The following is a 21,566-nucleotide window of genomic DNA, read 5'->3' as shown; positions in this document are numbered from 1 at the left end:
AAAATTTATTGACTGTACACTTACAGTGTGTAAATTGGATTAACTTTTACTTCAAGAAAATTTGTAAACAAATAATTGAACTCTAGCTACTGATATTCCTACTGAAGTATTTAGGGGGAAATCATACTAGAATTTACTTTGAAATATATTTTTAAAAAACCCCAATATTGGTTGATGAATGGATAGAAAGATAGATAGATAGATAGATAGATAGATAGATAGGATAGAGTTATAGATATATGAATATTCACTGTAAAACTCTTTCAACTTTGCTATATATTTGAAAGTGTTATTAATAAAGTGGATTCCTACAACTCAGTAGCATTAAAATGAATGACTTGATTAGAAACTGGACAAAGGACTTAAGTAGGCATCTCCCTAACAAAGACAGGTAATGAAAGTTCCAAAGACGTGGTGTCTGAGGGCCGGGGGACAGAGCCTTCAGAGATGGTGCATCAGGTTATATGAAAAGTCGGTATGATAGATAAATGTGTGCAGTCTGTTTCTGGGTTGCTGGCAGGCATTAAATTTAGACAATATCTCATAACTGATTGAGTGTATTAAATGTGTAAGCATAGGATTTTATATTTTGGAGTGCAGAAATTATCCAGCATGTGGTATTGGGTGTTTGTTTTGTGTTTTTTTTTTTAAGCCAAATTTCAGTTTCAATAACTTTTTATTTAAAATGAAAAGATACATCATGTACAGTGTGTGGCCCTTCTGAAAATTATGGTCATCTCTGCCACTGAATTGATGACTTCAAATGTGGCTAAATGGTAATGAGAAAATATATGTATGACTTTCTTGGTGTTCTGCATTCTTGACCTAGCCTCGTTACCTTGGAACAGCCAAGAAAATCATCAGAATTATTTTAGGGGTTATTTTACTGGGGAGTTTAAGAACTAATGGATTATTCCTAGTTCAGGCAATATGGAAAGGTATGCAATTGTGAATTGTTCATTATAGCTTATTAATCCCTAAGGGAAGTTTAGACTGTAGACATAAGTACAAACCCAGTACAGTTTTTGTTTTTTGTATGCTGTTGGAGAAATAAAGTTTTATATAGCAAGCACATGGCCTCCCCTAGTTCATGGTGCCTTTATTAGGATCTGTCTTAGCCCTTAATTATGTTGAAATATTTATCCCTTTCGTCTTGAAAAATAAGTTCTAAAATATAGTTTATTATGTCTTCCACCATTAAAAAGTTTGTTCCTTTCTCACTATAAGCAGTTCACACAAGGCAAAAATAGTAAATTCTTGGCTCTAGTGTGTTGTGTAAATTTAGTGTATATCAAACTAATTTTTACAACTTTTCATACTAAACCTCAATTCATATAATTAATAATTTGCCTATTTTATTCATGACCCAGTTGTAATTTTTATTAATAAAACTAATGGAAAGGGATCCTTTATTAAGTTGATGACTAGACCTACATTTAATTTTTTTGCAGTAGTTATTAAAGTATTAAAAATATGTAATATTATATTGGTAAATCGGTCCTTTAAAAAGAATATATTTTAGGATATCATTACTTTGGTGTGAATCATGTACATGTTGATGATATGCCCTGTTTTTACACATGTAGTGTGTCAAGAGAGCCACTTAGTTGCCTTTTTGCCCACACATATAATGTAGTCTGTTAGCTATTGTTTTTAAAGAGTGACTTTAAAAAATTAGTTTATGTGGAAAACTATCAGTGGATGTTAATTGTCTCCCCATCTGTATTTGTGGGTATTAGTTCAGTTGCTTTGCTAGTTGCAAGTGCATATTACCAGAATAAAAGTGTATTTGTAAACTGTGTGAGAACTAGAAATTAGGAATATCATCAAGGAAATGCAGATCAAAACCATAATAAGATACCACTTCATACTTTTTAGGGTGACGATTATAAAAAATAAAGATAGCCATTGGTGAGGATGTGGAGAAACTGGAACCCTTGTACGCTGTTGATGAGACTATAAAATGGTACAGCCTCTATGGAAAACAATATGAAGCTTCCTCAAAAAATAAAAAATAGAACTATCATATTGGGTTGGCCCAAAAGTTCATTCATTTTTTTTCCGTAAAAAAGCTCTAGTAGCTCTCAGTTGTCTTTAACTTCATTCAGAACAAATTCATTAGATTGTATTGTGACAGCTGTCATATCAGCTTGCATTTAAAAAAAAATCAAAATTGGTGAATTTCTATGTAGCCATTTTAATCTTGAAGGTGGAAGAAAATATGCAACAATGTCAGCATATTATGCTTTATTTTATCAAGAAAGGTAAAAATGCAACTGAAATACTGAAAAAATTTGTGCAGTGTACGGAGAAGGTGCTATGACTGATCAAATGTGTCCAAAGTGGTTTGCCAAGTTTCATGCTGGAGATTTCTCGCTGGATGATGCTCCATGGTCGGGTAGACCAGTTGAAATTGATAGGGATCAAATAGACACCTTGAGAACAATCAGTGTTCTACCTTGCAGGAGATAGCCGACATACTCAAAATACTCAAATTGATGAAGTTATTGGTGAAAATGAAAAATGTGTCTTATGGCAAAAACCATGCAGACTTTTTGGCCAACCAATATGATCCAGCAATTCTACCTCTGGACATTTATTCAAAAGAATTGAAATCAGGATCTTGTAGAGTTATTTGCACTCTGTTTGTCACAATAGCTAAGATGTGGAAATAACCTTAATGTCCATTGACAGATGAATGAATAAAGAAAACATCACACACTGGAATATTATTTATCTTTGAAAAAGGAAATCCTGCTATATGCAACAGTGTAGGTGAACCTTAAAGGACATTATGCTAAGTGAAATAAGCCAGTTATAGATGGGCAGATACTGCATAATTCCACTTAGCTGTCTAAACTAGTCAAATTCATAGAAGCGAAGAGTAGAATGGTGGTTGCCAGGGACTAGAGAGCGGAAACGGGGAGTTGCTATTCAGCAGGTATGAAGTTTCAGTAATGCAAGATGAGTACGTTCTAGGGATCTGCTGTCCAACACTGTGCCTGTGCTTAGCAATATTGTATGATACAAGGACAGAGTTTTCTAATTACGACGATGCTTACCCAGATACTCCTCCTATGGGTGGTGTTGGATTTCTATGTATGAGTGATTATCTCTGACTCCTTTAACTTGTCCCATGTCTTAGGGTAATGGAAAGAGGGGCACAGGGGTGGAAATGAAATTTGAAATCCGTAATTTTTTTTTTGTTTCGGCAAGCTTCATGTCAATGCCGCAGTTACATCCAGCACCTCTGAGACTATTTCCTTAATGGTAGGGGCATGATGGCAAAACAAAACAAAAAATATTATATAAAATTCTAGCTTGTGTGTGGTGGGGAGGCATGTCATTTACTTTTTAAAAGATTCATTTTTTAAGTCTTATTGGTAAATTAAAATAGAATTCATGTAGAACAACAATGAAATATATTGATAATATCAGGAACCTTTTATATTATTGATAACATATTAGGAAATAAATGCTACTTTTTTTTACCTTTAATTGTGTTCTGGTTTGCACAGTTAACAGGCTGTGCCTAATCTTAGCACATACATTATTATTTCAGGTCCTGTGGGAATGGCTGCTGCTGCTGCTGTGGCAACAGGAAAGAAACGGAAACGGCCTCATGTATTTGAGTCTAATCCATCTATCCGGAAGAGACAGCAAACACGTTTGCTTCGGTGAGGGCATTTTTATCCACATTGTTGCTATTTCTCAAACCTTTCATGGTGTGGACGACACGGAACATACATTATTAGGTTTACCAAGGATAGCAAGTTAGATCCCTTGATGACAGAATTATACTTTAAAGTACTCTTACAAAATTAAATAAATGCACTAGAAATATGAGTAACAGATGTATCGTATCACATTAATTAATTCATAGAAAATCTATATACCTCATATGTTCCAGGCATTGTTCTAGGCTTTGGGAATGTAATAATGAACGGAACAAATTCCATTAAAGAGCTTATATGCTAGTGAAGGGAAAAAGAAAATAAACAGATATGTAATATTTCAGATGATGGTAAGGACTATGGGAGAAAATTAAGTGGAGTAAGGAAAACAGAAAGGTTAGGGGATAGCAGGAATATAGTGGTTTCTCTTTTATAGGAATGGTCTAGGGAATCCTCTTTGATAAGACAACTTCTGAACAGAGACTTGAAGTAATGGAAAAGGCAACCATGTTGATACATAGGGAAAGAGCTTTTCCCATAGGGAGTTAGGGAGTAGTGAGACGAAAGTTTCTGAAGTGGGAAGGAACGTGGTAGTCATGTTTGAGGAATAGCTAAGGAGAAACTGAGAGGAGATATCGTCAGTAGTAGTGGAGAGCCACATCATGAGGTCTTTTGGTCTAATATAGGGGCTTTGACTTTGACTCTGAATGAGGTGGGGAGTCAATGAAGGCTTTTGACCAAAGAAAATATGATCTGACGTAAGTTTTGAAAGGATCACTCAGACTACTGTATGGACACTAGACTCTGGGAGTATTAAGAATGGAAGCAGGGAGACCAATTAGAAGGTTAATGTAGTGATCCTGGCAAGAAATGATAGTGTCTTAAAGCCAATGTAGCAGCAGCAGAGGTGGTAAGAGGTGGTCAGGTTCTGGTTGTATTTCAAAAGTCAGCTCCAGCATGATTCATTAATGGATTGTATGTGGGATGTGAAAGGAAAACAGGACTGAAGGTTGACCTCAAAGTTTTTGTTGTGATTATTAGAAGGACTGAGATGACACTGGAAGAGGAACAGGCATGGGAGTGAGGGCAGAATCGGAAATTTGGTTTTGGTTGAGTTTATGATACCTCTTAACCATTAAATAGAGATATAGAATAAGCAGTTGGATGTATGAGTCTGGAATTCAAAGGTGAGACTTTAGCTGGAGATAGGAGCTCTATAGGTAGTATTTGATATTTGAAACCAGGAGATTGAAAGAGATCACCTGAGGAGTGAGTGTAGACTTCGACCTGAAGCACTCTACCCTTAGAGGTTGGAGAAGTGAAAGGAACTACCAGAGGAGTCTAAGGAGCAACCAGGAGGAAAACCAAGAGAGTGGTATCCTGGAAACCAAGTGTCTACAGTGTTTCAAGAAAGAGGGTGTGTAATAGGCACTGTCAAATGATGCTGACAGGTTGAATGAGATGCAAATTGACCTTTAAGTTTAGCAACGTGGAGGTTATGTTTGAACTTGACAAGGACATTTTCAGAGTGGTGAGGGTGAAAGGATTGGAGTGTATTCAAGAGAGAATGGAGAGAGTAGCTGGAGACAGTGAATATAGTATAGACCATTCCTTCAAGGAGTGCTGCCAAATTTCTTCGTTGGTATGTTGTCTTATGCTCATTTTTATTTCTTCTGCAGAGTTTTAAGTGACAAAGAAGTATATTAAGTGTGCTGCATGGAAAACTTAATATTTTGATAGATTGCATAATATGTATTCATATATGATAAGAAATTCATAAAATGTTCCAGAAGTTTTTTCTTATAGGGCTTAAATATTATATCTAAAATGAACATAAGAAGATTATAAGAAACTACAGGGAAAACTTTAAAGGCACTGAACAGTAGCTTTCAGCAACAGAGAGGTTATATGTCACTAAATGGCCAGTTCTCCTCATTAATGGTAGTGCAGGCAGGAGGAATCAGAATGCATCATTTATAGAAGTACAAGTGTATTTGCTATAATAGACATAGACACAACAGTACGTGCTTTTGGAGACAGAAAACTTTGCTTTAGGTGTGCCGGCTTCACTTCATTTGACTTGGCATGACTCACCAGTCTCTTGAAAGAGTAGACAGATGTGTCTAATCAGAGTAGAGGGTCTCGAGTCAAAGTGAATTTTGTGTCTGTGTCAGTCACTGTCATTTTTCTCTTTTTAAACTGATTTTATTCTCTTTTCATTCTCTGATTCAGAAAACTTCGAGCCACATTAGATGAATATACTACTCGAGTGGGACAGCAAGCTATTGTCCTCTGTATCTCGCCCTCCAAACCCAATCCTGTCTTTAAAGTATTCGGTGCAGCACCTTTGGAGAATGTGGTAAGAGAGCTGAGCTGTGTCCTCAGGTTCCTGTTGCTTTCTGTGGGTTGTGATTCACATTCTCGAGGTCTTCTGTGGAACATGACAGTTACAACTGTCTTCCCCGCATCCAGGATGGGAGTGGGGAGTGGGGTTTCAAACTACTTTATGCAGATCAAAATAAAAATGATTATTTCCATTTCTACTTCCTATAGCAAGATATTTTACCTCACCAGATGCAATGGAAGAAAAATGGTGCTGTGTTTGTTAAGAAGCCAATACAGAATTTTGTAAGAAAATTTGCTGATTTATGTCAGAAACAAAAATGGTAGATAATTCCAAGATGTAAACTTCATGAGGCAAAGCTGGGTGCATTTTATTCATTGCTGACATTTGAGTTGCATATTTAAACTCTCTTACATTTAAAGACTTGACTTAACACTGCTTTAGTTTTTAATATAGTTAAATACTTGGGTCATATACCTGTCCGTAGATAGCTTCATAAAAACATTATTCATGTACATTACATGAACTGTTCTTTCTCTGGCCAAAATGACTCTGAGTCATTAGTAGAATAGTGGTCTGTCCAGATTTAAATTGAATTTCGTTTTTATAAGAAAAAATTTATTCCCATAAAGTGGCATTTATTAGATTTCTCCCATATTGAAGATAGATATTTCAAGGATTCAGATTTAGTAATCATCTGAGATTTTGTTACTTGTAATGCTTTTTTTATTCATACATATGGTATTGTTGTTCTTTCTTAAAGTTTTTGAGTTTTGTTTTGAGGTTTCCCCCAAATTATGGGATGCATAAGCTTTCCTATGGTAGAAAGCTTCTAATTCAAAATAGTGCCCAACCATCTGTTTTTAGCATCAGACTGTTGATAGATATGAAATCTGGACATATCTTACCTTCTTCAGTATTAACAATTTTAGATATTATACTACTGATGTGAACTATGAAAAAGACTCACCTAGGAAACTCAGAAAAATACCTCTAAAAAATACTCACTGAAAAATCCAAAAGAAAGTTTTAGGAGACTATTGGGGTTGTCCATAGAATACAGAAAGATACATAGATTTTATGAAACATGAACAGTCTTATGATAGACTAGGCTGGGGTGAAAAGGAGTAGTTTTCCTTTGACTGACATTTGATGAGTATGGCTAAAGAATAAATGTCAATAGAATAGGTAGCAAAATATGTCTTCCAGAGCACTAAGGGGGAAAAAAAAGAAAAACATGAAAGATGATGAACTCTTTGAACTTGACCTTATCTGGGAAGCACTTTGTCTGCCCTTCCGTTCTAAATGAAAGCTTTGCTGGATAGAGTAATCTTGGATATAGGTCCTGCCTTTCATGACTTCAAATACTTCTTTCCAGCCCCTTCTTGCCTGCAAGGTTTCTTTTGAGAAATCAGCTGATAGTCTTATGGGTACTCATTTGTAGGTAACTCTCTCCTTTCCTCTTGCTGCTTTTAGGATTCTCTTTTTATCTTTAATCTTGGGTAGCTTGATGATGTGCCTTGGTGTGTTCCTCTTTGGATACAAATTCTTTTGGACCCTCTAGGCTTCCTGGACTTCCTGGAAGTCTATTTCCTTCATCAGATTGGAGAATTTTTCCTCCATTATTTGTTCAAAGAAGTTTTCAATTTCTTGCTGTTGTTCTTCTCCTTCTGGCACCCCTATAATGTAGATATGGAAATGTTTCATGTTGTCCCAGAGGTTTGTAAGACTCTCTTCACACTTTTGAATTCTTGTTTCTTCATTCTGTTCCGGTTGGATGTTTATTGTTCCCTTGTGTTCCAAATTGTTGCTTTGAGTCCTGGTTTCTTTCTTGTCACTGTTGGTTCCCTGAATATTTTGCCTTATTTCACTTTGAGTATCCTTCATTTTTTCTTTTGTTAGATTTTATTTATTTATTTTCAGAGAGGGAAGGGAGGGAGGGAGAGAGAGAGAAACATCAATGTGTGGTTGCTGGGGGTCATGGCCTGCAACCCAGGCATGTACCCTGACTGGGAATCGAACCTGCAACACTTTGATTCGCAGCCCGCGTTCAATCCACTGAGCTACGCCAGCCAGGGCGTGTTTTTTCATTTTTCAACCAAGCTCAATCAATTCTGTGAGCATTTTGACTGCCAGGGCTTTAAATTCTCCATCAGATAGGTTGGCGATCTTTTTGCTTAGCTCTCTTTCTGAGGTTTTGCTCTGTTCTTTCATTTGGGCCATATTTCTTTGTTTTGGTGCAGCTGATAGGTTGTAAGGGGGCAGGGTCTTACATATTCACCCAGGCAAGGCAACCCTCTTTGCTGTGCTGCTGTGCTGTCCATGGGGGAGGGGCCAGAGAGGGAACGGTGCTGCTCACCTGCTCTCCTCTCTAGTGCACTTTTCAACGAACTCTAGTGTGAGACTAGGTGTTTCTCCCACCACGGCAATCCCTGGCAATCTCTGCTGTAGTTCGCAGCCAACTCTGAGTCTCAGTGTCCCTTTAAGTCAGCCCCTCCTGCACAGCCCACCTCGCTGCAGCCAGCCCCACCCCCACGGTCTGCTGCATCAGGGAGGTTTTTCTGAGTGTCTGCCACCTTACTGGTCTGGCTGTTCTGGTTGATTTTTTCTTTAATTCCTTTGTTGTCGGAGTTCCATGCAGTTTGATTTTCTGGTGCTTTTGGTTGTTTATTGATTTTAGATTGGTTGTTATCCTCCTTTTGGTTGTGCAAGGAAGCGAAGGGTTTCTACCTACACCTCCATCTTAGCCAGAACTCAGAGTGTGAATTCTATCTTAATAAATCTGTTAAAAATGTTAAAAGTAAAAAAAGTATGTCAGACAAATACCTACAAAAATGAATCATGGATTGCAGTGTTAATATCAGACAAAGCCAAATTCTCAAGACACATGGGTATTAACTGAGAACCAGAGGTCATTTAGTATTGATAAGCAGTATAAATTTATAATGAACCTTTTATACCTCAAGTAACATTAAGGCAAAGGATGTACATCAAAAAGTTAGAAATCTAAAAAAAAGAAACCACAGGGGTAGTAGTAGATTTTAATATCTTTGTCAGCTCAAGGAAGGAAAATATAAATAAGAATATAGAGATCTGAATAATAGAACTAATAAGGTTAATATAAAAGATAACTGCCCTAGTGGGTTGAGTGCCCAACTAAGAAGGAAGGGGTTGCTGGTTCAATTCCCATCTCAGGGCACATGCCACATATGAGTGAAATCATACGGTACTTGTCTTTCTATGACTATCTTATTTCATGTAGAGTAACGCTCTCCAGGTCCATCTATGCTGTCACAAAGGGTAAGATTTCCTCTTTTTTTTTATGGCCAAGTAGTATTCCATTGTATAAATGTACCACACCTTTTTTTATCCATTCATATACTTATGGACACTTGGGTTGCTTCCAAATCTTGGCTATTGTAAATAGTGCTGCAATGAACATAAAGGTGCATATATTGTCTCAGATTAGTGTTTTTTGTTTCTTCAGATATATTCCCAGAAGTGGGACTGCTGGGTTTCATTTTTAATTTTTTAGTAAACTCCATATTGTTTTCCACAGTGGCTGCACCAGTCTGCATTCTCACCAGCAGTACATGAGGGTTCCATTTTCTCCGCATCCTCGCCAGCACTTGCTGTTTGTTGATTTATTGATGATAGCCATTCTGACAGGTGTGAGGTGATATCCCATTGTGGTTTTCATTTGCATTTCTCGGATGGTTAGTGACTTTGAGCATCTTTTCTTTCTATCTGTCTATCTATCTATCTATTTATTTATTTATTTATTTTTAGAGAGGGAAGGGAGGGAGATAGAGAGAGAGAGAGAAACATCAATGTGCGGTTGCTGGGGGTCATAGCCTGCAACCCAGGCATGTACCCTGACTGGGAATCAAACCTGCGACACTTTGGTTCGCATCCTGTGCTCAATCCACTGAGCTACGCCAGCCAGGGCGAGCATCTTTTCATATGTCTATTGGCCATCTCTATGTGCTCTTTGGAGAGGTGTCTAGTCACGTCCTCTTCCCATTTTTTAATTGAATTGGGGGTTTGAGGTGTGTGGTTTTTTGTTGTTTTGGGTTTTTTGTTTTTATTTTTGTTTTTTTGGTGTTGAGTTATGTAAGTTCTTCATAAACTTTGGATATTAACGCCTAATTGGATATGTAAGTGAAGAACAAAAAGGAATCATAATGATGGTGTCTGGGTGGCTTCATGCAGCCATGATTAGTCCCTTCCTTTTTGCTCCTCTAGCTGGAGGCTGCTGATAACTCTGGAAAAATTAAAATTCAGTAGTACTGTGCACCTTTGGAATGTGGATTTCAGATTTCAGGATGTTTATTGTTTTAAGAGTTTGTTGAAGGGAGATTTAAAAAATGTACTAGGCTTTTAATAGAGTGCAGAGGATTGTTGTAACTAACGCTTATTTAGTATGGCAGATTTATATATAAACCTTACAATAATACAGATTCTCAGTAATTCTGCCAGTAACCCTGAGATGTAGGTATATTATTATTTTCACTTTGCAGATGAGAACACTTGCTCAGAAAGGTTAAGTGAGTTGCCCAAGATTCCCCAACATCTGAATAATAGCCAGGATTCAGTCTTGGTACGGTTTGTGTTCAAGGTGATAGAGAATTGTATCTCATAGGTTTGTCCAGGGTATTAATATGGAATTTCAAATTTAATCTCATTCTCTTTTTGGTAAGGTTTTATTTACTTATTTTTTGAGAGTGGGGAGGGAGAGAAACATCAACTGGTTGCTTCTCATATGCCCCTCGACTGGAGACCTGACCAGTAACTGAGGCATGTGCCAGACTGGGGATCATACTGGTGACCTTTTGGTTCACAGGACAGTGCTCAGTCCACTGAGCCATATCAGCCAGCACCACATTTAACCACATTTTCCTACTCGTTGCCTTCTCTTCTAAAGGGGAGGAAGTAGAACTAGCTTTCAGTTCTCCACAGTCCTGTGAAAGGTCCGGATGGTTGTTTAAAAACAAGCACTCACTGGAGCTACTACTAGCTTCTTTCTGGGGAGGGAAAGAGGCCGTTTAAGGGGCATTATTCTGGTGTTGGTGAACAGCAAAGGTCACCTCTCCTTTTTCTCCTCCTGGTCGGACCTACCGAACTAAGAGAAGATAATCAGAGCACCTTGAGGGGGTGAGTGAGTGATGGAGCTAAAGATTGTAGGAATTAAAATGAGAAATTTCATTTATATGTGCATATGTTCATATGTAGTTGTTTAAGGAGAAAGAAAAGTTATTTTTGTATATATTGAAGATATAGATAACATAAAAATACTTCCAAAAGGTTGTGACCAAAAGAAAACATGAAAGAGAAAAATCTCCTCCTGGATATTTTAATAGTACCTCAAGTTCAGCAAAACTAAATTTAAATCTTCTCCCCACCAAGAAATAATTGATGTCTGTTTCCAGTATCTGTCCCCATCATTCAATTAGACAAGTCAGAAACTTAGAACCATTTTTGACACCTCCCTCCTCTCTCCTTCATTCCACACCCTATTCATTGTTTTGTTCTCCGTTCATTTCCTAAGTCTCTTAAATTGGCCTGCTTTTCGCTATTGCTGTTGCCATAACCCTAGCTAACAGTGGTGGTGTCCGTCAGTTGGTAGCTAATAGGACTTCTCTACTTGACTCCCACCTGTCTCCAGCCTCATCTTGCCCTACCCCCAGCTTCTCTCCGCTCTGGCCTCGGGAGGCTGTGTTCACTCCCTTTGCACAAACTCTGCTTCATCTCTCCGCCAGCTTTTTTTGTATGCTCCTTCCTTTGATACGCTCTCTCTTACCTCCTTCTTCACCTTATTAACGTTGATACCTGAAGTCATTTTGTTGTAAATTACTCTGAGGGCTGCTCTACTAGCATTTTCTTTTTTAAATTTCAATACATTTTAAGGAATTATGTAGCACTGATAAGGTTAACTAAATGCCTGGATATGAATCCCTGGAATTTACTGACCCATAAAAATAGATAAAGTTGTTTGGAACTAGCTAATTATTAATATATAGTAATAATCTAATGATTTCCTGCCTTCAAATGCCAAGTGTTTCCAGCACAATGAAATTTATTTTTATACTATTATCATTAACTCTTTATATGGGCCTACATACTAATATGATGATACATTAAAATTCAAAGACCAGAATCTAGGCTTATAAGATTTCGTTTTTCTGTGGGTTGGTAGTATAAAAACTCTACATGGGATAGAGAAACTTGGAAAGCAGGAAATAGAAGTCTTTTAAAGTTGCCATGTCAACACCAGCTGCTTATGTTACAATAAATAATTTGGTAAAATTTTTTGAAACTTTCTTTTTAATTAGAAACCATGATAAAGCCGAATTTCTAGAAGATAATGATTCTACATGTGTACACTATTTTTCTTTTATCCATTTTGTTGTTGACCTACATGGAAGGTTTTATAACTGCAAAGGTTGTACTTCATGGCCAGCAATAATTTTTACTTTTCCACATGCTTGAGGTGGAATGTGGGAATCTTTGTTTTCTAATCCTAACAGTGAAATACTTACAAGGAAGTGTGTCTGCCCGATTGAGAGTCCAGTCCACTTAGCAGAAAACCCAGGACTCAAACATTGTTGTAACTTCTGGACAAAGTTCATTTTTCTCTTCCCATTTTTTCCTAATTTATGGCTTGAGACCTGAATGCAAGTTTATTTTCTACTCCATGTTGTCTCATTTTCATAATTCCATGGCTTCCTAGTTATCCCCAAAGGTTTTCCCATCCCCTTGTGCATTCTTGTAAGTGAATGAACCTATCATTGGTGGTTGGAGGATCCAGTGTCTCCCCACCGTGTCTGCTCGTGCTAGAAGAGTGTGTGCGTGTACAAATGTGCTGCTTGGTTCTCCGTCTTTAGAGAGACCTTTCACTAGCAGTGGAGAGAATGGACTCAACAGTATCTGGTTCAGACCTGGTCTTGTCAGAGCCACAGAGGCATCATGGGTTTGAACTTCACCTCTGTCACCAAGGTGTACCAGAAAGGAGGAGGACCTGACCTGTTGGGCTCTCTGGTCGTGAGCCTTACTAATAGTGGCACCTTTGACACCCAGCTCCAATAATCACCTTTTGTTTCTGTTTTTGTTTTTTCTCTGATGCCTTTCAGTCCAGCCTCTTGTGCACTTGAATCTCCAGTCTGCTTGGTAGTCTGGCTTTGCAGGAAACTAACAGAAGTTTTAGAGACAAGTTTATGGTGATCTTGAAAATAATTTTGGTGTTTCATTGCTACAGCATAGTTTTCTCAAATGGCTTGGAAAGGCCATATAATGAATCCCATTCCTGAGAAGTAGTATTTCTGTGAGGCTTTTTCATTGGCTCCTTTCTACTGTTGTTAACCTGTAATTTCATCATCTTTTTATTTAATTCTGTGCAGCGTGATGTCTTTGGAGCCAGTGGGTATTTTTATCTGCTAGCTGTAGAAGAGTTTGTTCATAGGGCTTTGTAGTTGCTGAGGGAGGCCAGCCCCACCCACTTGCAGTTGCTTAGCACCAGCCCTCCCTGGTTGTTGGGCATCTTGTTTACTGCTGCCCTTAATTCCCTGCAGGTGCGTAAGTACAAGAGCATGATCCTGGAAGACCTGGAGTCTGCCCTGGCAGAACACGCCCCCGTGCCACAGGAGGTTAACTCAGAGCTGCCACCTCTCACCATTGACGGAATTCCTGTCTCTGTGGACAAAATGACCCAGGTAAGGGGCGGGAAGTGAGGAGGAGACACAAAGACAAGTGGCACAGGTGTGGGTGGGCCTTGGATGACTTTTCTTAGTTTTGTCCTCAGTGAGATCACTAAAGCGAGTTAATAGTAAAACAGGAGAAGCCTTGGAAAAGAAAATGTCATGCCAGAAGAATGCTCCCCACCAGGGGACATGGATTGGTTTCTTCCTTTTGTCGGCAGTTTTTACTTTCACATAGGCCCTTGGGTCAGGTCAAGAAACTCTTAGCTTGGAGTTTGTTTGGAAAGGAGACTGCTAGGACTTCAAAGAATCACAGTCAAGTGGGTCAAGTAAACTTTTAGTTTTTTGGGGCTGAGCTGTTCCTCTGTCTATGTAAATTCTGAATCCCACCACACTACTGCCAAGAAGTCCCCCCTCTCCAGGGAAAGAGGATGGAAAGCTCAGGACACCTCACTGAGTCATTGCTCCCCTCCTCCTTTTACAAGGGAAGTCACAATGCACTTAGCCTGATAAATCAGTGTACCTCAGGAATTTTGCTGAGACTGTTTCTTTAAGAAATGTTTTAGCTTGAAAAGTGATAACGTAATCAAAAGCAAATGCCTTTTTATATCATATTTTCTCACCTTATTTCTTGATTAATATACTTGATCTTGCTAAATTCAGTTGTGAGCTTCCTTTCCTTTTCCTGTCTTGCAGCAGCATTTCGCACAGTTGACTAGACTTCGTTTATGTGTCTGTGACCTGCACGCTCTGTGAAATACCTTCCCACTTCAGTGGGTCGTCCCTCTCAGCTCTTCCGCTGGCTCCTCTTCCTCTTCTCACCTGATCGATGTTGGCATGTCCCAAGTTTCTATCTTTAGTTTCTCTCCAAGTGGTCTCATCCTGTCCTGTGAACTTTACATCCCATCTACATGCTGTTTATACTCCAGCTTATACCACTGTTAGGTCCTTAATACGAACATGCCTAAAACAGAGCCTTTGAATCCCCCCACTGCACTGTCCACCCCAAACAGTGTCAGTTAATGGTGCCATTATCTATCTGGTTGCTCGAGTTCCATCATAGGAGTAAAGCCTTGATTTCCCTGTTTTGCCTTCACTCCCTCACCAACCACATCTCATTCATTAGCAAAATATGTTAGTTCACCTCTGAAATGTTCCCTGAATCTGACCACTCCTCTCAGTTCCCATCACACCCTAGCCGAAGCCTGTAGCATCTCTCACACAGACTGCTATGGTTCTCTGGATCTCCTCACTGCCCCTCCTGCTGTGCTGCAGCCCATGCTTGACAGAGCTGCTGGAGAGGCTTTTTAAAGACTTAAATCAGGTTCTCTCACTCTCTTGTCTCAGCCCTTTCGTGGCTTTCCACTGTTTCTTGAAACAAATTCAGATTTTTCCATGGCCTCTGAGGCCAATATAATCTGCCTCTTCCAACTTCATTTCCCATTCTCCCCGTCAGTCACTGCGCCGTGGCCAAACCGGCCCTCTTTCTTTCTGTCAACACTCAGGCTTGTTCTTTTACTTTCGCTCTTCCCTTTGCCTACAATATTTTTCTCTCCGATCATTGTGTGATTTGCCTCACCTTATTCAAAATCCAGCTCAGATATCACCTCCTTTCTTCTCCCATCTACTGAAGTTTTCCCTTCCCACCAAGTCACTTCCTACTACATCCACTTTTTGGTTGTCTTTGTAACACTTATCACTACCTGATATTATTTCATTAATTAACATGTATACAGTAAGTCCTCGGTTAACATCTTTGATATGTTCTGCAACTTTAAACAAAATGACATTTAAGGAAACCTGTTTTACCACAGGCTAATTAATACAAACAAGACTTAAGTTCCTGTGGCATCTCATTGACATTCTAACAGAATGGCATTATTTGCAGACCTGCTGTACTTGTCTGTGGGCTCTCTCTCCAACTAGAGTTTGAGAGCAGGGACTTGGTTTCTGTCCTTCACTGCTGTCCAGTGTAGCTGCCCAGCCCCTGAATAACTTTTGTATTCTAAATAACACTCCGTCAGTATCAGTTTCACGAATGACTTAAGGGTCAGAGCAAAAATGAATCCGGTTTAGTGGGCAACTGGATTGTGAGTGTCGTGAGATTTACTCGGTACAGACAGGGATGCTGCGGCTCAGGAGGTGGCACTTTTCTTTCTACTAAGTCTGAACTAGAACTTGGTCTGAAGTTATACAACATTTTATCAATATAAAGCTAAACTGAGGTCTTTCTGGGGATCGTTGAAGGATCTCTAAATAATGGCTCCAAAAGGAAGATTATCTAAACTTTTTGTCCCGTCACATCACACCTGCTGTTACTCTGTTCCTGCGGCTGTTCTGACTGGATGAAGAAAACATGAGGTGATTTTTCTTTTTTTTACCCAATTGATGTAAAGGATCTACTCTGTATCTCATATATAAAGTACATCTTAAGCTGACTAAGCTTCTGATTAAGAATACTGTGTTAGGTAGATTCTTATCCTGTAATGGGCATATTTTCTCTCTTTCTCAAACTGAATGTGCCAGGTTGAAATAACCTGAGATAGTTAGAAAATTGGCTGATGACCAGAAAAATTAGAATAAACAGTTTAATTATTATGTTGGACATTTGAAATTGGACATTTAAAACATTTGAAATTGTTTTCCAGTCCTCCACAAAATAGTAACAAACTGGATGCAGCAATACATTAAAAAGATCATGCATCATGATCAGTGGGATTTATTCCGGGAATGCAAGGTTGGTATAGCATTCACAAATCAATAAATGTGATATACCACATAAACAAAATGAAGGATAAAAACCACATCATCATCTCAATAGATGAAGAGAAAAGCATTTGATAAAACCCAGCACCCACTTATAAAAACTGTCATCAAAGTGGGAATAGAGGAAACATATCGCAACCTAATAAAGGCCACATAATAACACGCCCACTGTCAGCATCATATTTAAGGGACAAAACTTACAAGTGTTTCCCTTAAGATCAGGAACAGGACAGGGATGTCCACTTTCTCCTCTCTTATTCAACATAGTACTGAAAGTCCCCGGTCACAGACAAGAAGAATAAGAAAAAAAAGGCATCCAAACTGGAAAGAGAGAAGTGAAATTGTCATTATTTGCAGATGACATGATACTGTACACAGAAAACTGTTAAGATTCCACCAAAAAATGACTAGAACTGATAAATGGATTCAGTAAAGTAGCAGGATACAAAATAAATATGCAGAAATCAGTTGCATTTTTATATACCAATAATGAACTATCAGAAAAGGAAATGAAGAAAATAATCTCATTCACAATTGCTTAAAAAAACAAAATACCTATGAATAAATTTAACCAAGGATGTAAAAGACCTGTACTCAGAAAATTATAAGTCACTGAAGAAATTGAAGAATAATTAAGTGGAAGCATGTACTGTGTTCATGGATAGGAAGCATTATCCATACTACCCAAAACAATCTGTAGATTCAGTGTAATTTTTACCAAGATACCAATGGTGTGTTTCACAGAACTTGAACAAATACTCCAAAATTTATGTGGAACCACAAACGATCCTAAATAGCCACAGTAATCTTGAGAAAGAAGAACAGAGTTGGAGGAATCACACTACATGATGTCAAAGTATAAAACAAGGCCATAGTAATCAAAACAGCATGGCACTGGCATAAAAACAGACATATAGATCAATGGAACAGAATAAAGAGCCCAGAACTAAACCCACACCTTTATAATCAATCAATATCTGACAAAGGAGACAAGAACATACAATGTGGTAAAGATAGTCTAGTCAATAAATGGTGTTGGGAAATTGGACAGATACATGCAAAGAAATGAAAGTAGGCCACCTTCTTACACCATACATAAGAATAAATTTCAGATGGATTATTAAAGACTTCAATGTTAGACTTGAAATGATAAAACTCTTAGAAGAACACATAGGCAGTAAAACCTCTGACATTTCTCTTAGCAATATTTTTTCTGATATATCTCTTCAGGCAAGGGAACCAAAAGGAAAAATAATCAAATAGGACTACTGTACATCAAACTAAAAAAACTTTAGCACAGGAAACGTAACTACCAATGAAATGAAAAGACAACCTACTGAATGGGACAAGTTATTTACCAGTGATACATCCAATTAGATATTAATATCCAAAATTTATAAAAAAAAAACTTATACAATTCAACAGTCCAATTAAAACATGGGAAGAGGACCTGGACATTTCTCCAGAGAGGACATACAGATGGCCAATAGACACATGAAAAGATGTTCAATGTCACTAATCATCAGAGAAAGACAAATCAAAACCTCAATCAGATATCATCTCACACCTGTCAGAATGGCTATTGTCAATAAATCAACAAACAACAAGTGTTGGCAAGGATGTGGAGAAAGGGGAAGGAACCCTTTTGCACTGTTGGTGGGGATGCAGATTGGTGCAGCCACTGTGGAAAGCAGTGTGGAGTTTCCTCAAAAAATTAAAAATGGAACTGTCTTATTACCCAGCAATTTATCCAAAGAAACTTAAAAAACTAATTTGATGAAAGCATATACGCACCTTTATGTTTATTGCAGTGTTATTTACAATAGCCAAGATTTGGAAGCAGCCCAAGTGTCCATCATGGATGAAAAAGCTGTGATACAGCTCTGGTCTGGTGGTTCAGTTGGGTAGAGCATTGCCCCATACACCAAAAAGGTCATGGGTTTGATTCCTGGTCAGGGATACCTAGGTTGTGGGTTCGATCCCCAGTCAGGGCACATATAGGAAGCAACTGATGGATATTTCGCTCATGTTAATGTTTCTCTCTTTTTCTCTCTCTCTCTACTTCTCCCCCTTCCTCTCTAAAATCAATAGACATGTCCTAGAGTGAGGATTAAAAGAGGGTGGGGGTTGTGGTACATTTATACAATGAAATAATACTTAGCCATAAAAAAGGAAATCTTACCTTTTGTGACAGTATTGATGGACCAGGAGAGCATTATGCCAAGTGAAATAAGCCAGTCAGACAAAGATAAGTGCCATATGATTTCACTCATGAGTGGAATGAACAAAACTTACTAATAAGCAAAACAGAGACAGACTCATTCATAGAGAGCAGCTGACAGGTGGGGTAGGGGGTTGCGGTGAAGGGATTGAGCAAAAAAGAAAACTCAAGAACGTGGACAGCACTGTGGTGGTTGCCAGGGGGAGGGAGGTGGGGAAAGCGGAGGAGGGTGTAGCAGAGAAAATGGTGATAAAGACTTGACCTGGGGTGGTGAACACACAATACAGTGTACAGGTGATGTGTTGTGGAATTGTGCACCTGAAACCTGTATAATTTTGTTAACCAGTGTCACCCCAATAAGTGCAATAAAAAGGAAAAAATGAAACTTGTTTACCATCTCTGAAATATACGTTGAGGAGAGCTTGGTGCAGCGGTGAATCCAAGGGAATCTGGTAACTCAAGTCACAGATCAGACTTAGAGGTGTTTTTTGAGGCATTAATTTTCTTTATTGTCATACATCCTGTCCCGTCCCTTCTCACCACAGATGACGACTGAAAAATGACACATAACTGGAAAAACAAACCAACAAATAAGTGGTGAGGGGGAGTGAGCAGGATGGTGAAAAACCTAACTCCCACTCCAATGGGAATTTCTGAACTTTGGGATCCCGGGTTTTTTCCCCTTATATTTTTTTATTGTGTTTTATTATATTTTCCTTGGATACTTTCTTCTTAATGTGAGCCAGATACCTTCTTTTTTTCCTAATTGATCCTAAAGTATTTCTCTATTAATGGCAGTAAAAGCAGGGTTTTTTCCCAAACCAAACCTAATAGGCAAGCGTGTGGGAGTACAAGCACTTTAATGCACTGTCAGTAGGAATGTGCTTTGCTACAGGTTTCCAGAGGGTAGGTTGCCAGTGCATATCACAGCTTAAAATGGTAAGCAGAGAGGTATGTTCACGGAATTATAATTTATAATAGGAGAATCTGGGGACAGTGGGATTGAATGAATTATAGTATGGTAGCTGTCCTTAAAATTTACATGGAAAGAAGAGCAACTTCACTCAGAAGAGATTAGAAGTTTACGCTTAGGGAAATACTAGACACTAAAAATGGGTATTTGCTCTGTATTGCAGTGGACTAACACTTGCAGTATATTCAGTTAAAAACAGGTTGTAAAATAACATCTCTTTTGTACTCTAATGAGGGGTTTAGGGCTTTATTATTATTATTTTTTGTTTTGGGGGGCACTAGACTTTTTTTGAAGGAAATACAGAATTGAGTTAAGTGATCTCATTTGTTTAAAACATGCACACAAAATTTACATCTGTGTGTGTGTGGGATTATGTACAACTTCAGAGGGATGCACACCACAGTAATGACAGCGATGATCTGTGCATGGTGTATTTTGGGTAAATTTCCATTTTTTTTTGGTCAAATAAGCCTGAATTATAACCATAATAAGCTTTTATAACTATATAAACAAAAAAAATTCATATTTAATATTTAACTTGAATTTTTTAAAGTGCAAGTTTGATGATGTTTCTGCTTTGTTTTGGGAAAAGACTACTTTCCTTTATGTTCAGGGGAAGATGTCGGCAGCTCTTTCTTCCTCTTATTTTTCTCTTCTATGGCTACTGTGTGTTGAAAGACACACTGTTAAGTTCTTTAATCCTTGTCCTCCAAGTATATATATAATTCCTATTTAACAGTCAAGAAAGCAGAGCTCAGATATGATCTCTAGCCATAAAGAACAAAGTAAGTTTGATTGGACAATAATTTTAGAGTTCAGACCATGTGGGTAACTCATGACTTGTTTGAAGTGGTGAGGTTACAGGATCGTAAAGGTGCGCTGTAATAGGACTGGGGCTAAGCAGACAGGTCTATTAATTGTATCTGTATGGAATGCTGTGGAGATGACGTGTTTATATTGATAATCCTAATTCACAAATATAATTCTATATATAATCCTCAAGTGAGTTCTGAATCATCCAAAGAGAGTAAATTAAATTCAGTATACCGGTAGCTCTAATGTTACATATCCCATTATTTTAATTCTTTACAAATTAGAAAGTTAGCCTGATTTATTAAAGTCGGAAGATCTCATCTCTAGTCCTAATTCTACTATATATTACCCTGGTTCTCAGTTTTGTCTTCTGAAAGTGAGAATAACACGTATCCTCCTACCTTATGGAATCAGAGGAAGAAAAAATGAAGTACATGGGAACGTGCTTTGAAAACTAAGGCATTACACAAAGGTTTTATTACTGATTATTAATACTAATTACATGTGTTACCTATGTTAACTTTTGAATTACCTGAACATACCATTTCTCACTTGCTTTTTACTTAAAGTTAAGAAACACAGAATTTTTATTTTGCTCAGCAAAGAAGTGGGACAATACAGGTGACAACATATTGAAAATTGAGGCACAAAGAGAGGAAACAATTTGTGAAGCAAACTAGTGACGAGAGATGGAATTTAGGGTCGATCGTATTGCCAGTGCTGCTCTCTCCCTCTCTGTCCCTCTCTCCCTCCCTCCTATAAAACTATATTGTGATCATCACTCAGGTTGAGTGTTTCAGCTAATCTATGCTAAACATTTACTGTTTTTAAATAATTTTTTTTTTTTTTTGGGGCCTTCACTGGTATGGGTCAGTGGACTGAGCATTGGCGTGTGAACCGAGAGGTCGCCGGTTTGATTCCCAGTTAGGACACATGCCTGGGTTGCAGGCCAGGTCCCCAAGTTGGGGGTGAGGAAGAGACAACCTATCTCTCGCACATTGATGTTGCTCTTCCTCCCTTCCCTGATCTCTAAAAGTAAATAAATAAAATCCTTTTTTTAAAAAAAGAATTTTTTTTACTT

The 21,566-nt window shown here is 38.1% G+C and overlaps 1 protein-coding gene across 2 annotated transcripts in view; it reads left to right on the top strand.

The window, feature by feature from the left end:
* The window catches only part of NRF1 (nuclear respiratory factor 1), a 125,822-nt gene that overhangs the window by 52,659 nt on the left and 51,597 nt on the right, over positions 1 to 21,566 (top strand). For both annotated transcript variants that reach the window (XM_045855730.1, XM_045855731.1), the window contains exons 3-5: positions 3,563 to 3,677; positions 5,907 to 6,033; positions 13,587 to 13,727. In XM_045855730.1, the coding sequence (XP_045711686.1) occupies positions 3,563 to 3,677; positions 5,907 to 6,033; positions 13,587 to 13,727 (383 nt within the window). The remainder of the gene's footprint in view (positions 1 to 3,562; positions 3,678 to 5,906; positions 6,034 to 13,586; positions 13,728 to 21,566) is intronic.

The sequence above is a fragment of the Phyllostomus hastatus genome, unplaced genomic scaffold (genome assembly GCF_019186645.2).
Source record: "Phyllostomus hastatus isolate PE091 unplaced genomic scaffold, TTU_PhHast_1.1 phas_scaffold_114, whole genome shotgun sequence".
In the NCBI taxonomy this organism is placed as follows: Eukaryota; Metazoa; Chordata; class Mammalia; order Chiroptera; family Phyllostomidae; genus Phyllostomus; species Phyllostomus hastatus.
The sequence above is the reverse complement of the archived record's forward strand: the minus strand, read 5'-3'. Positions and strand labels throughout refer to the sequence as shown.